The 14780-nt window shown below is 38.8% G+C and overlaps 1 protein-coding gene across 7 annotated transcripts; it reads right to left on the bottom strand.

Moving 5' to 3' along the window:
• Positions 1–1529: 1529 nt before the first annotated feature.
• On the bottom strand, positions 1530–10399 carry rbm14a (RNA binding motif protein 14a). 7 transcript variants are annotated; one of them, XR_004579599.2, is made up of 7 exons: positions 10273–10290; positions 7827–8195; positions 6825–7671; positions 5348–5545; positions 3434–3481; positions 2865–2958; positions 1530–2392 (listed from the first exon to the last, which is right to left on the bottom strand). XR_004579599.2 is itself a non-coding variant. In XM_053240403.1 (6 exons), exons 2-6 carry the CDS (start codon positions 8173–8175, stop codon positions 2900–2902), a joined length of 1506 nt encoding a protein of 501 aa, XP_053096378.1. In that variant the 5' UTR covers positions 8176–8195; positions 10273–10290; the 3' UTR covers positions 1530–2899. The 7 variants fall into 7 exon arrangements, 4 of the variants coding, with proteins under 4 accessions (XP_053096378.1, XP_026794455.1, XP_053096377.1 ...); XR_003404186.3 differs by having other exon boundaries at positions 1530–2007; positions 2245–3481; XR_003404185.3 differs by having other exon boundaries at positions 2865–3481.
• Positions 10400–14780: the final 4381 nt, after the last annotated feature.

The following is a 14780-nucleotide window of genomic DNA, read 5'->3' as shown; positions in this document are numbered from 1 at the left end:
CATAAATAACGATTTAGAGTAGGCTTATATTTATTCAGCCACTACACATTGAACATTTTAAATTTGATTAGCACAAAACCTGGAAAGAATGCGCTGTCTGCTTAGCCAGTGCCACAATGAAAAAATTAATTAGCCTATGCGTTTGTTGTAAATAAAATTTTAGCATTTGATGTCTTTTTTTTTACTTCATTGGTTAAAAATGTTCAACATTAGATATATTGCTTAATTTTAAAATATGTATTTAGAAATACACATCATTGGTTCTTTTTATAATAAATAAGTAAATAATTATATACACTCTCCATCCACTCTATCAGGAACACCTGCTCATTCATGCAGTTATCTAATCAGCCAATCATGTGGCAGTAGCGCAATGCATAAAATTCTGCAAATACAGTCAAGAGCTTCAGTTAATGTTCACACCGAACATCAGCATGAAGAAAAAGTATGATCTCTATGAACTTTGATCATGGCATGGATATTGGTACCAGGTGAGATGGTTTGAATATTTCAGATATTGAATATTTCAGCTGATCATCTCGGATTTTCACAAAAATTCTCTAGAGTTTACACAGAATGGTGTGAAAAACAAAAATACATTGAGTGAGCAACAGTTCTGTGGGTGGAAACACCATGCTGGTAAGAGAGGTCAGAGGAAAATGGCCAGATTGTTTCGAGCTGCCAGGAAGGATGTAATAACTCATATAAACATTCTTTGTAACAGTGGTGAGCAGAAAAGCCTCTCCGCATGCACAAAACATGGAACCATGGGGTGGATGGGCTACAACAGCGAAGACCACATCAGATTCCTCTCCTGTCAGCCAAGAACTAGAATCTGAGGCTATCATGGGGACAGGCTCACTCAAGTTGGACAGCTGAAGATAGTTTGTGGGGGGTGGGGGATCCCCTGGTCTTTTTCCAGTCTTCGGCCTACAGACCCTCCACTCGCAGGATGCTTTTTGTTTTTCGCACCAGTCTGTATAAATGCTAGAGACTGTTGTGTGAAAATCCCAGGAGATCAGCAGTTTCTGAAATATTCAAACCAGCCCATCAAGCACACCAACAACCATGCCATGGTTAAAGTCAAACTTTTCCCCCATTCTGATGTTTGTTGTGAACATTAACTGAAGCTCTTAACCTGTATCTGCAGGAGTTTATGCATTGTGCTGCTGCCACATGATTGGCTAATGAGCAGGTGTACAAGTGTTCCTAATAACATGGACAGTGAGTGTACAGTTTTATATAAATTATTTGCACTAAATTTTTATTTCCTTAAATGTTTTCTTCCATTCCCTTTAAAATTGGCATGTTTCATATCTTTCACAGATTCTGATCAAGGAGTGTTCCTGATTTTAGGTAGTAGACATCGGAACAGCTTCCCCAGCAAAATGGACGCAAGCCTTTTTCTTTACACTCTGCTTGTACAGCCGACCTTTGTCCCAAAATATCCTCTGTAAATAGTGTGATAGTGTAACTAATAGTGTAACTAATTTCTGCTACCTCTCTACAAATGCACACACACACCAATGTAGTTTTTATAAATGTATTTAATTTAGTTTTACAAGGTTAGAGAAGGACTACAAAGACAAAAAAGATTTGACATTTTTTGCTGGGACAGTAGCAAAAGAAGTAAACCAATCTCAGTAAAAGTGGTAGCATTTAGCTCAACTAAAGCATACTCCCTGAATAATTATTTCCTGACCTAAATTAATCACAAGCAATGCTTTACGTGTTCAAACCACACTTAGAAAATGACGCATGCTGTTCAAATGACAGCTTATACACATCATCAGTGAAAGAAATATGAAGTAGAAGCTGCAATACATCATGGACAATGAGGAAACAATAATTTGAACTATCAAAACTGACATCAAGATTCACTCATGTACTGTTAAACTGTAAATTCAGAAGAGGTTGGACTCAACTATTTAAGGAGGAGTTATCAGAAGGTCTCGAAAGTCAGACACTCCGATCCAGTCAGAACTCCAGGTACCCAACTGACTCCTTCTGAAAGGTTTTTAAACAAATGTTTTGAAGACATTTAAATTTCTGCATCAATCCTCATACGCAACCCTGGTCCTGACTACTTTCTGAAAGTGAACTCTAAAAGCATCGTTCCCTGAGGCATGTGTTTAAAATTGGAGATGTATAGAATCTTAAAGGTCAGAGTGATGGGGCAGGTGAAGTGTTGAGTTTGCGGGCAGGAATAGGTTTGAGTGGGACAGTGGCGCACTGGTTACTCACCTACCAGGCGACAGCCCCACCTCTTGCCTTTTGGATGGCACTGCGCCCCCCTTAAAGCTGTGCTGTCTTCTTAACAGTTCAAAGCACAGCCAGGGAACCTCAGTTGTGAGCGTGTGTGCGCACATCTCGTCTCGTCTTACTGAAAATGCTTAAAAGAAACACGAAATGCCACAGAACAAGCCAACAATTCAATTTCCCCTGATCTCACATGTTCCCATTTTCTTTAAAAAGGATTTTTGTGAGCAGATTTCTTGTAAGACACTGTCATAACTTCTGGCCTCAAAAAGAATACAAAGGTAATGGTAACTTCTGAATGGATGTGCCACTGGGGCTTTAACCAATATGTTTAAAAAAAAAAAGAAAGAAAGAAACATTTGCAGACAACCAAACCAAGATCACGTGGGGTACTTTGTGTGCCTGAGCTAAATGACTTGGTTTCTCTGCTTGTAAAAACTGTCATTTTATCTAACCCTAAGCTGTGGCACTATTACAGCCCCATCATTTTTTTGTACAGGTTCTTCAGCCAGAAGATGGATCTGAGCTGAGTTGGAGCAGGAGATGATTTAGGGGAAGTGGTGTATGGTCAAGGTGCAAGCGTGATTGGGGCCAGAGGGCTTTACCTTTCTGGGGAGTGCATCCATGCCACTGTGGGACTCTAATTCTCTTCCCCCGTCATGTGCAACTTGGCGTCCTGAGGCCCGGGAGCCATTTTAGCTGTAGTTAGCGAAAAGGGAAAATGTGGCTGGAAGAACAGCACGAGTAACCAGTCATGCACTATATCTAGCAAAAATTTTACAGACATTTAGCGTTAATGTGTGGAAGCCTGATGCACTATAAAGAGCTACCCTTCCATCACCATTCCACTAAATGTTATGAGTGAAAACAATGACCACTCCAATATAATATCTGCCTTTTGAGTCTTGTAAACATCAGGGCCTGGATACACTTAGGAGGCATTGCAAGTTTTCTATCAGGTGTCTTTCAGAAATGTGTTAATCATACACAACAAAAGCAATCCCCTAACATAATACACTGAAAAATGCAAATGGTAATACTTAATCTAATTATTGCAGGTCATTTCAATCTGTTGCCTATTATGTTACAAGAGGTTTGTTGTATCCAGGCCTATAGAGGTCAGTGAGACCATGTTGTGCATGTGTGTGTGTTTGTGTTTGTGCGAGTACCCCACCATCTCTCAGCGTTGGAATGAAAGACTGAAGACAGTCTGAGGTGCATTCTAAAGGAAAGAGGACATAAGATCATTAAATAAAGAGAGATTTCTCTGCCTTTTTTTTCATTACAATCATTTTACTGAGGTCTGTAAAGCACACTGAAGGAATGCTACAACATTCTCCATAACATCTGAAGCCAAACCCCTACAATAATAACCAATGAGTTCTTGCTTGCAATTTATGCAGATCTGTGAAGAAAATGTGTTGGCAGCCTGCATATTTATTTATTTATTAAAACATTACAGGTCAGATGTTATGAAAACCTCATGTAGACTCCTTCCTCTAGTCTCTAAGTTAAATAGGCAGGTTTGAATCAAATGAGAACAATCACTTGAACAAAAAGTATCAAATATACTGCTTATTAGGGAACCTCATTTGAAAGCAAAAGAGCCAATTAAATTTTATATTGAACTGAGTTTAATTCAAACTGCCTGAAAACCTTTATCCACCAGTTTATCACATTTTCTTTTGAACAAAAATACATCAGATATTTATATTCACTGTATTTTATTCTCAAACTCAAATCAACTGGAGGCCTAATGCAATAGACCTTACAACCTCAAAATCAAACCATCTAAATGAGCAACTACATGTACTGTCATGAAAAAAGTGGGGACTCAAAAGCTTTAGAGGAAAGAAAAAGGGGACTTTGCGGTCTTGGACCAAAAAAAAACAACAAAAAACAAACAAACAAACAAAAAAAAAAAAGTAATTTGAGTCATTTGAGAGATTAATCATCACTAGCCGCCTGAACACATTATTTTGTCCATGTAAGAGAGGGATACAAAGCTAGGAATGGCAGTTTATTCCTTTATAGTCCTGCAGCACAATCTGCAGGCTATACAAAAGGTATCTCCAACCCAGAGTCAATAAAGATATGGAAATAACAAGAAAACAACTAAGTATTAAGTATGAGTATACACTAGTCAAAAGTCAGACTTTTTTTTTTCCTGGCTGATGAATGCTAGATAGACTAACAATCACTAGCCATCCATTTTGTAGCCTAGCCTCATTCCAACAGGTGAATTTTATAATCGGAGTTGAGGTTCGTGCTGAGAGCAGGTCATGCCGTATTGTGCCCTCAGGCTGTGCCTAATGGGCAGAAACACATCAAGTTCTATTGTATTATTTAGCCGATACTGATGGAGTATGTCTCTGCCCAAAGCCAAATCCCACCCATTTGATACAGAAGGTGATCTCATGTGTGTTATTGTGTGGCTCTGTTGCAAGTGAAAGTGTTTTCTCTCAACAATCTGGCATATTCAAAGACATACACACACACGCACACTCAACCATCATCCACACAGGTCCTCTCTGTATTTCAAATTCCCACTACTGCCTTCATGCAACAATCATTAATGTTGGTTCCTTAAAAAAGTCTGTAGTTACATACAACTACAGCACATAAAGCTTGAAAATAATTAACCACTCCTCCACCAATCAGCCAAATGAAGCTCTGTGCTCAAAACTGTATCATTTGCTGTCTATGAGAAATTCACAAGGCTCCTGGAACAGGCTGGTGTCAGATTAGGCACAACAAATTTGTTTAAACTTATCATAATATAAGAGGTCTAATTAATAGACTAATGAAACAATAACACAAGTTTGGTACATAAAGCCAATGGAAAGATTTAATGCATCCCTATCCTTATCACTTATAAAGAAGGACCAACACTGCCACACACATTCAGCACTGTCAAGTACACAAGCACGCACGTACGCACGCACACACACACACACGCATACACACACACACACACACACACACGTGAGGTGGTGAGCTCTATCGGTATGTGGGCTCTGGCATGTGGTGGTGGGAGTAGTCAGGATTGCGGAGGTGGGGATCCTTGTGTGGTGGAGGTGGCTCATACGCTCTTGGAGATGCGCCGGTTCCAGGAGCCGCCAAGTGATTTGCATCCATCGGCCCTGAAGGTGGCATGGGCATGGTGGGCATCTGGGGAGGTGGGGGTGGCGGTGGTGGTGGATAGTAGTACTGGTACTGATGATACTGTTGGTACTGGTGGTACTGTTGGTACTGTTGGTACTGCTGGACATACTCTGCATAGCACCTAGTACAAAAAGACACGGGAAAAAAAACTGCTGCTTAGTGTTCAGAAGTAAACAACGGATTATTATTGGTCAATTATCTTCTACACATCTACTCAACAATTTTCATATCCTAAAGGTTTTTCAAGTCTTAGATGGAAATTACAACATATTTTGTGGCATGTTTATAAGATGAAATGGCAAGAATTCATTGAATTGTTCATCTTCAAATGAGTAGGCATTTAAAGTAAACAATTATTTTAATTCCCTTTTTTTCTTTCAAACAAACCTCAGGACTAAGTTTCAAAATATAGTATATGGCCAAAAGTATGTGGACACCTGACCATCACACCCATATGTGCTTTCTGAACATTCCATTCCAGATTTAATCCCCTCTCTGCTTTTATAATAACCTCCTCTTTTCTGGAAAGGCTTTCCAGTAGATTTGGGAGTGTGGCTGTGGGAATTTGTCCATTCAGCCACAAGAGCATTAGTGAGGTCAGGTACTGATGTCGACCGAGAAGGCCTGGGGTGCAGTCAGTGTTCCAATTCATCCCAAAGGTATTCAGTGGGGTTGATGTCAGGGCTCTGTGCAGACCACTCGAATTCTTCCAGTGCAAACTTGGCAAACCATGTGATCATGGAGCTCGCTTTGTGCACAGGGGCATTGTCATGCTGGAACAGGTTTGGGACCCTTAGTTCCAAAGAAGGGAAATCTTAAAGCTACAGTATACAAAGACATTCTAAACAATTGTGTGGTTCCAACTTTGGCAACAGTTTGGGGAAGAACCACTTATGGGTGTGATGGTCTAATATAACACCCTTATTTACTAATCATGAGCTTGAATTTTTTTGCATTCTTCAATTTATTAAACATAATATTGATTGCTCTAATATTGAAGAGCTTAGCTAAATGGCTAACATTTTGATTTCTATTGACAAGTTCCCTATTTATTTAACTGGCTATTTGGTTGCATGATCTGGTGGCATATCAACTTTTGTTTATATTCTGTATTTAAAAATGCATTTTTTATCTTATTTTTATTCAAAGATTTAGAAATGTGAAAGAATTTATGTGTGTCTATGAAACAGACAAAACGTAATGTATGAAAAGGCTATTGATTTTCTGATTATATATGTACAACAAAAATATCTGGTTTCTAAATTGGCTGAATAATGAAAATAATCTTTATTATGATTCTAGCCAGAGGATAAGACTAAACCTAACCCTACTGTCAAAAGTATTTCTTTAAAAGACAAACTTTCCATGCAAAGACTAAATTTATTACTGCACGCTTGTACCTCGCAATAGGGTCTCCCTCTTTAATAGCAGGCAGTTCGGGTCCTCCAGGTGGTGTGGGCAGCAGAGCACGGCGTTTGGGTCTCGCCGCACTGATGGGCTGAGGAACAGGGTCAGGCAGCAGAGCAGAACGTCTCACTGGGCTCCTGTCCCGGTCTGATTTAGTAACAGCCTGCTGCTCAGCCAACACTTGCTGTCCCTGCTCGATGAATCGCTGCCGAGCGGCTTCAAATACGGCTTGCGGGTCAGGCTCCGCCCCACCCATGGTCCCATAAGCAGGGCCTGCATAGGAGGAGTTTGTTCCATAGGCAGGGTTCATGGCTGTAGTGGCTGATGGTGCCTCTCCTGCAGCTGGGTAGCCTGAATCATCTGTTTTCTGGCTGATGACCTGATCAGCCACAGCACCGTACACTTGACTTGCCAGGGCACCATAAACTGCAGCGCTCACTGGCTTACCATCTGAACCGCTGGCTTCGGTCAGACCCTTTAGAGCTGCGTATGTCGGATCAGAGGTGTTGGTGTTAAAGAAAGAGTTGTGCACGCTCTGTTGTACTTGAATAGGAAGTCCAGCAGCAGCAGCGGCTGCAGCAGCAAGCACGGCTGCCTGACTCTGATGGTGCTCCATGGGCGGCCTGGTGGGACACTCACCTGCGAAGTGTCCCTGTGTCCCGCAACGTGCACACGGCACCTTGGACATGGCAGCTGGTTTGGTTTGCTGGACTTTTGAGAGTTCCACAGAGAGTGGGCGGCCCATGTAGGAGGTCCCATGGAGGGCCTCGATGGCGTTCTCTGCATTCTCTTGATGCTCCATGTGTACAAAAGTGTAACCTACTGAGGAGTTTGGCTTGGCTGCAACAGAAAACACAGAAAAGAAAACAAAAAGCAATATTAGAAAAACAGTACTCTAAAGGTTAATCACAGCAGGTGAGCATATGAGAGACAATCAAATCATATGAGAAACAGAAAACAATTAAAAACAAAACAGTTCAACAAAGGCAGCGTACTTTTCACTTTTTCACACTCCAAGACGTTGCCAAAACGAGAGAACAGTTCGTGCAGTTCGTCAGTAGTGCACAGAGCACTCAGGTTCCCCACATACACTTTGATAGAGTTCTGAGGCCTTCCTCGAGACTCTTCAACAACAAGGGTGCGACCACGAAACTCTATACCATTCAGACCACGGATGGCACAGTCAGCAGCCCCTTCTCCCTGCAGATGGACAAAGGCAAACTGCCTCAGTAAAGTAATCGTCTCCAGCTTTCCATAAGGGGCAAAAAGTGCTATTAGGTCATCTTGTGTTGTTTCCGATGCCAGATTCCCAACAAAGAGCTTCACCACACTGCTGTCGTCCATTGCAGCCAAGCAAAAAAAACCTAGAAATGGGGAACACGGCTCACTTTCTACTTCTTTGTACAGCACAACCTAGATCTAATACAAGATGTTAGAAGAGGGATATTAGACTGGCATTTCTGTTGTGCAACCAGTAATGAAGAAAACCTAAGAGCACTTTGGTATCGTTGGCGACGTAGAACCTACAAGAGGAACAGATTATTAATATCTTTTGGTTAAACAGCTCATATAGCAAAGATCACAGGAAGATTCTCACATGTCGATGCAAAATCAAACAAAATCATCACTGGTTATATTTTATGCAGCTACGTGCTGTAGCAGCAGCATCACTACAAAGGGCAGCAAAACTCATTAAGGCTCAGAACCTTGGTTCTCTGGTTCATGGTGAAAGGGAGGAATTTTGGCCAAGCTCTCAGACATCATGAGAAAAACACTCCCACTCAGTCCATGAAACAATCAACACTGAGCAGAAGAATACCCCAGACTCTGTGCAGAAAGGAGCAATTTCACAGATACTGTCTGTCTGCATGCAGCATACCTTTTAAACTTTACTTCACCATTCTAAACATGGATGATAAACTTGCACTCTTCCTGGACTTTCCTCAGACACTGATGTCCACGTCACCCTGCTGATTTATATTGGCACTGGATACTGAATCACGAGAATATGTTTTCAGCATATATGCATAACTCAACTCCCCCATTATTTCCCCAGTTACTTTACATATGTTGTCATGTTTTTAAGTTGTTAATGCTTTATATATATATATATATATATATATATATATATATATACAGTACTATGCAAGTCTTAGGCACATGCAAAGAAAAGCTGTAGAGCAAAGATTTCTACATGAAAAAAATACTACAAAGAGTAATAAATGAAACAGTCAATATTTGGTGTGACGATCCTTCGCTTTTTAAAAAAAAAAAAAAAAAAAAAACAGTTGTAAAAAGCATTTCACTGCAAGTCGTATTGTGTATGGTTATGCACGTAACAAATAAAATTTGAATTTGAAAAAATAAAATAGTAGTCTCAGGTACAATTTGCACAGTTTTATAAGGAAATGAGCTGTAAGTGTTACTGAGCATCTTGCAGATCCAGCCACAGTTCTTCTGGAGAGTTTGACTGTCGACTCGAAAAGTGGTGTCTTACGTAATCTGCTGCTTCTTTACTGACATACAAACATTTTTCTGTAACATTTAATTTTGTGCTGGAAAACTAATGTTTGGAAATCTAAAATGTTTTTGTACTGAAACAATAATGTAGAAGTCATAAAGTAAAAATCTATAACAATGTTTGTACTAAAAAAACAATAGGGTGCCTAAAATCACAGTACTGTATATTATCTATCTATCTATACATACATTTTATATATATTTAAGGAATATACATATTATATATATTTAAGGAAATTTAAGTGTTAAAACATGACAACATATGTAAAGTAACTGGAAAAAAATTAAAAGGGAGGAGCGTGTGTATATATATATTTATATATAATTTGATATTGCAATTAAGTATTTCAAGAATAGTTATTTCAAAAATTGTATTTGGACAATGTGTACGACAAGATATAAATAAATAAAGAAGCTGATTCCGGGTCTGGCTCACAAACTAACGTCATAGCCGTAAACCCGCCACAAACCCGACAAACCTTCAAATTAGCTTCAAGTTAACAGGCTACTACAGGCTAACTAGCTTGATTGTCTTTTCTGGTAATTCGCGAAAAAGACTCGCTTGCTGAAGTTATTTTAGCTAACTTAAAACATTCTTCATGAACGGGAGTTCTTCAATTAAAGCTTTAAACAGCTATAACTGATTACTATTATTATTATTTATTTATTTATTTATTTTACAATGTAAGCCCGCTAGACGCGCCGTGGTTTATTAGCAATCTGTAGCTAGCATTTCTAGCAATTTCTGTGAAGGAAACGGTACATAAATAGGCTACCAACCCAAAGAACTACACCCAGTTTATGAAAACTAATTATAAAAATCACCCACGACGAAGTATAATCCAAAAATATCAAACTGAAATAACAAAAAAACATCACAAACAGCACAGAAGTGTGCTAGTTAATTAGCTACCATCTTACCTAACTCCGCACGGAATGCTTCATATCCGAGTTCCGGTTGGCGGATGTTGCTCCTCATACAAGTCCGTGTTGATACAAATAACAACAGTAGGTAAAGGTCCGGCCCTGGCTGACATGGCGTTGTATAGAGTCAGGTCCATAAGTATTTGGACACTGACACCATTTTCGTAACTTAGCCTCTGTAGACCACCACAATGGGTTTGAAATTAAGCAGTCAAGCTGTGATTGAAGTGTAGAGTTTCAGCTTTAATTCAAGGGGTTTAAAAAAATATTGCATTATCCATGCTCAGATTCTGTTAAATGCCGCAAAAAGACCCCTGAAGGCCTGATGTGGTCTTCTGCTGTTGTAGCCCCTCCACCTCAAAGTTTGATATTTTGTGCATGTTGAGATGCTTTTCTGTTCACCACGGTTGTAAAGAATGACTATTAAGAGTGATTACTATAACCTTCCTTACAACTCGAACTAATCTGGCCATTCTGTGATCACTCTTATCAACAAGCTGTTTCCACCCACAGAACTGTCACTCACTCAGTGATTTTTGTTTTTCGCACATTTCTGTGTAAAGTGTAGAGACTGTTGTGTGTGAAAATCCCAGGATATCAGCAGGTTATGAAATACTCAAACCAGCCCTTCTGGTACCAACATCCATGCCACAATCAAAGTCATAGAGATCACAGTTTTTCTTCGCTCTAATGTCCGACATGAACATTAACTGATCTGTGTCTTTTTAATCTGTATCTTTTATTTATTTATTTATTTTTGCATTGTGCTGCTGCCACATGATTGGCTGATTAGATAACTGCATGAATGTGCAGGTATACAGGTGTTCCTAATAAAGTGGATGGTGAGTGTATCTTACAACACACATTTACAAGTTCCCTTTGTTTGATATTTAATTTATTAGAGGAAATTGATTAGATTTAATTCAGAGTATTTGCCTTAAAACAACATTGTTGCAGCCAATGACTACATTTAAACTAGCACCAAAAAAAAAAAAAAAAACACCAATGGACTTGCTTTTTTCCACCTGAAACCTCATTCCCAAACCCTTAATATTAAACTCTCTCACTCACTTTCATTAACCGCTTTATTTATGGTCACAGTGGATCTTGAGCCTATCCCAGGAACACTAAGCGTGAGGCAGGAATACACCCTGGATGGGACCCCAGTCCATCTCAGAGCCCCATGCACACACACACACACACACACACACACACACACACACACACACACACTCTCGTTCATAGTGAGGGGAAATTTCTTCACATGTTTTTGGGAGGTTGGAGGAAACTGGAGAAACTCAGACAGTAAACCAGGCACAGGATCGAACCATGGGATCCTGGAGCTGTGAGAGAGAAATGCTGCCCACTGTGCCACGCTGCTGCTCCATCTCCCTACTACTTTTTAACATGCCAGATTTTATCCCCATTTTATAATTGTTATAAATGTAATATTAAATATTATATGTGATGCTTCGTGGCACAAAGTAATTCAAACATTTTCAAAAATATCAGTTTAGCAATATTAAGATCTTTTACAAAATATCAAGTATAAATCAGGCTCCTCTGGTTCATCGCACCACCCCGGCGTGGATTATTTTTCTATAACAACATGACAATTAATAATTTAGGACAACTGTAACATTTGAACATTTTATAATGTTAGTAAAATATGTGTAACATCACAACTCAAGTCACAACTCTATCCTGCTCTTATGACCCAAACACACTGACTGCATTACTGAGTTATACCTAACACAGTAAGCTGATGTATAAAAATAATCTAGTTCTCAGACTCCATGTCCATAAATGTTTTTATTTTAGGTGACAAGGCCTTTATTATAATTTTGAATCTCAAATTTCACAGCTCCACACTGGGGCTCGTCAGTTTTAGGTAGAAATCTTGAGTGCTGAAATGTCTTTGAGTTTATAACACAAATTCAGAGGCTTATATTTACACCTATAATACTTCTGGTGTGTGTATATTAATTATTGAGGATAATGCCTGTTATCGCATGCAGCCATTTAACGTTATCTGGAATCTAGTTAGCAGACAATAAGCTAGCAATCTTTTTTAAAAAAAAAACACTGTAGAACTGTACATCTAATTCAATTAAGTTACACACTAAACAGTGCTTGTTTAATATGTAATTAACTCTTACATAGATATACAGTTATGTAATTAACTCTTAACAGGTATGTAATTAACTCTTACATAGATATAGAGCTTAGCTAATTCAAAGCTAGCTAACTTCGGTACTGGAAGCACTGAACCTTGCTAGCCTGCTAGCTTTAGCTCCTTTGTTTGCTCCTTTGCACACTACCAGACAAATGAGTAAATAAATAAAGGTATAAAATCTCAATCTCAATGTAAAACATCCTTAGCTCAAACATGAGCTTATTACAAGTCATAGGAGACACTGTACTTTCCACACGAACCCCCAACTGATAATGACTTTGGGCGAAAGTCAAATGGCTTCACATTTAGCATCAGCTTCACTACATACAGTGTACAAGATTATTTATTTGTTATTTGATATTATTTAATAAGGTCAATTTGCAATCAGCCTTGGTTTATACATCAGGTGTATACAAATGGAACAAATGGATATACAAAAGGGGTTTGTGGGAAATAATAATAATAATAATAATAATAATAATAATAATAATGTAATAATAATAATAATCGAAAGCCTTGTGGCCAATTAACATGCAAGATCACAGACTGTTGAAACACTTCATAACCACAGAACAGAGTCACTCAGAGTATTATAAGTGGGAATTATTGCAACTTGGCCTGTTCGTTTTTTTTTTGTGTACAGACAGGATTAAAAACAGTTTTTCTATACTGATAGTTCAAGCTATTTCTTTTTGGAGTGTGAGCTTGGGCTTAGTTTACTAAATTACTTGGGACTCATGCTCCCAGATGGTCTCAACTGTGCCATGTTTACTGGTTTGGTTAGAAAATTTGGATAGAATTCAGAATCTGGTGACGCAACAATGACACGAGTGAATAAGCTCCTATTGTTGCGTCACAATCTGTCCCTATAATCTGTACATACAAAAAGAGAAATCTCTTCAGATAGCGATTAGCAGTGATAAGCAGCGATAAGCAGCGATCAGCAGCGATAGTGATTAGCAGTGATAAGCAGCGATCAGCAGCGATAGCGATTAGCAGTGATAAGCATCGATCAGCAGCGATAGCGATTAGCAGCGATTAGCAGTAATTCGCAGCAGCAAGCATCGTGATAATTTGTACTTTACATCTCTGGTAAGAAGCCTTTTAATAATTTATTGATTTATAATGTAAATATTTATTTATTTATTTATTTATTTAATGCTAATATTACACATAACAATACCCTGACTGTTTATCATTGTTTTTCTTTAATTTTATTAATATACTGATACAATTAAGAATTTCTAGGCCTTTATGTTTTAAGATTCCCCCGATTTCTGTGGAGAAATGTACTTTCTAGTGTACTTATACTAAGGTTTGTCTGTTGAACAGTAGGTTTGTGTGTTGGTAGGCCTGCTAAATATTCATTTGGCAGTTCAGCTGGTGTTATTGCTTTTCTCCACCACTTAAAATCAGAGTTTTTTATTTTATTTTATTTATTTTTTTGCTTTAGGTGAAACGAACACGAATTCTGTGATGGCTGCACTGTATGTAGGGGATCTGCACTCTGATGTGACAGAGCCCATGCTTGTGGAGAAATTCAGCCCTGCAGGACCCATTCACTCCATCCGACTCTGCAGGGACAGGAAGACAGGCTCCTCACTCGGCTACGCATACATCAACTTTCAGCATCAGGCCGACGGTAATATAAACCATACCGAACAAAAGACAGCACTATTCCATACACTATTTCTGCCTTTTTTTGCCTTTTACTATTTTATTAGACTGGTAAGGCCAAGTTATGTGCCTTATATGGCATGCAGTTTTGTTCAAAACTATATTTTTATGAGTTGTTAATTTTCTTAGAATAAATACTATAGTTAAAGGTTAGATTTCTCTCATAATTTCAGTGTGAGACTAATTAAACACAAAGATATTTTTCCATAACCTTTTTCACCCATCTTTACCAAGGGTGCCAATAATTCTGGATATGACTGTATATACATGTGTTAGACACCTAGCCTTTTTTTGAAATTAATTCACTTTTGTTTCCTCAGCTGAGCGAGCACTGGAAGAGCTCAATTTTGAGCTCCTTATGGGGCAGCCCATGCGAATCATGTGGTCTCAGAGGGATTCATCCCTGAGGAAGACCGGCATTGGAAACCTGTTCATCAAGAACCTGGACAAGTCGATTGACAGCATGGCCCTTTCTGACACCTTCTCCATCTTTGGGAAGGTCCTGTCGTGCAAGGTTCGGGCTTTGAACTGTTAGTCTGAATAGTATCTGTGTAGTATGATTAACAATAAAAAATAAAACTAAAGTCCTGTATTAGCTCTGTTTGATATTAATTCTATGTGTTGATGTGACGTGTCTCTCCTGAAGGTTGTA

The sequence above is a fragment of the Pangasianodon hypophthalmus genome, chromosome 15, assembly GCF_027358585.1.
Source record: "Pangasianodon hypophthalmus isolate fPanHyp1 chromosome 15, fPanHyp1.pri, whole genome shotgun sequence".
NCBI classification, from domain to species: Eukaryota; Metazoa; Chordata; class Actinopteri; order Siluriformes; family Pangasiidae; genus Pangasianodon; species Pangasianodon hypophthalmus.
This window is presented reverse-complemented; position numbering and strand designations above follow the sequence as displayed.

Coding starts and splice junctions, on each gene's coding strand:
- rbm14a (XM_053240403.1), bottom strand. CDS start 8,175: ATGGACGACAGCAGTGTGGTGAAGCTCTTTGTTGGGAATCTGGCATCG. Junction 3,482..5,347: donor ACCGGCGCATCTCCAAGAGC/GTATGAGCCACC, acceptor TCTTTCCTTTAG/AATGCACCTCAGACTGTCTT. Junction 2,959..3,428: donor CAACGCTGAGAGATGGTGGG/GTACTCGCACAA, acceptor CGCTAACTACAG/CTAAAATGGCTCCCGGGCCT.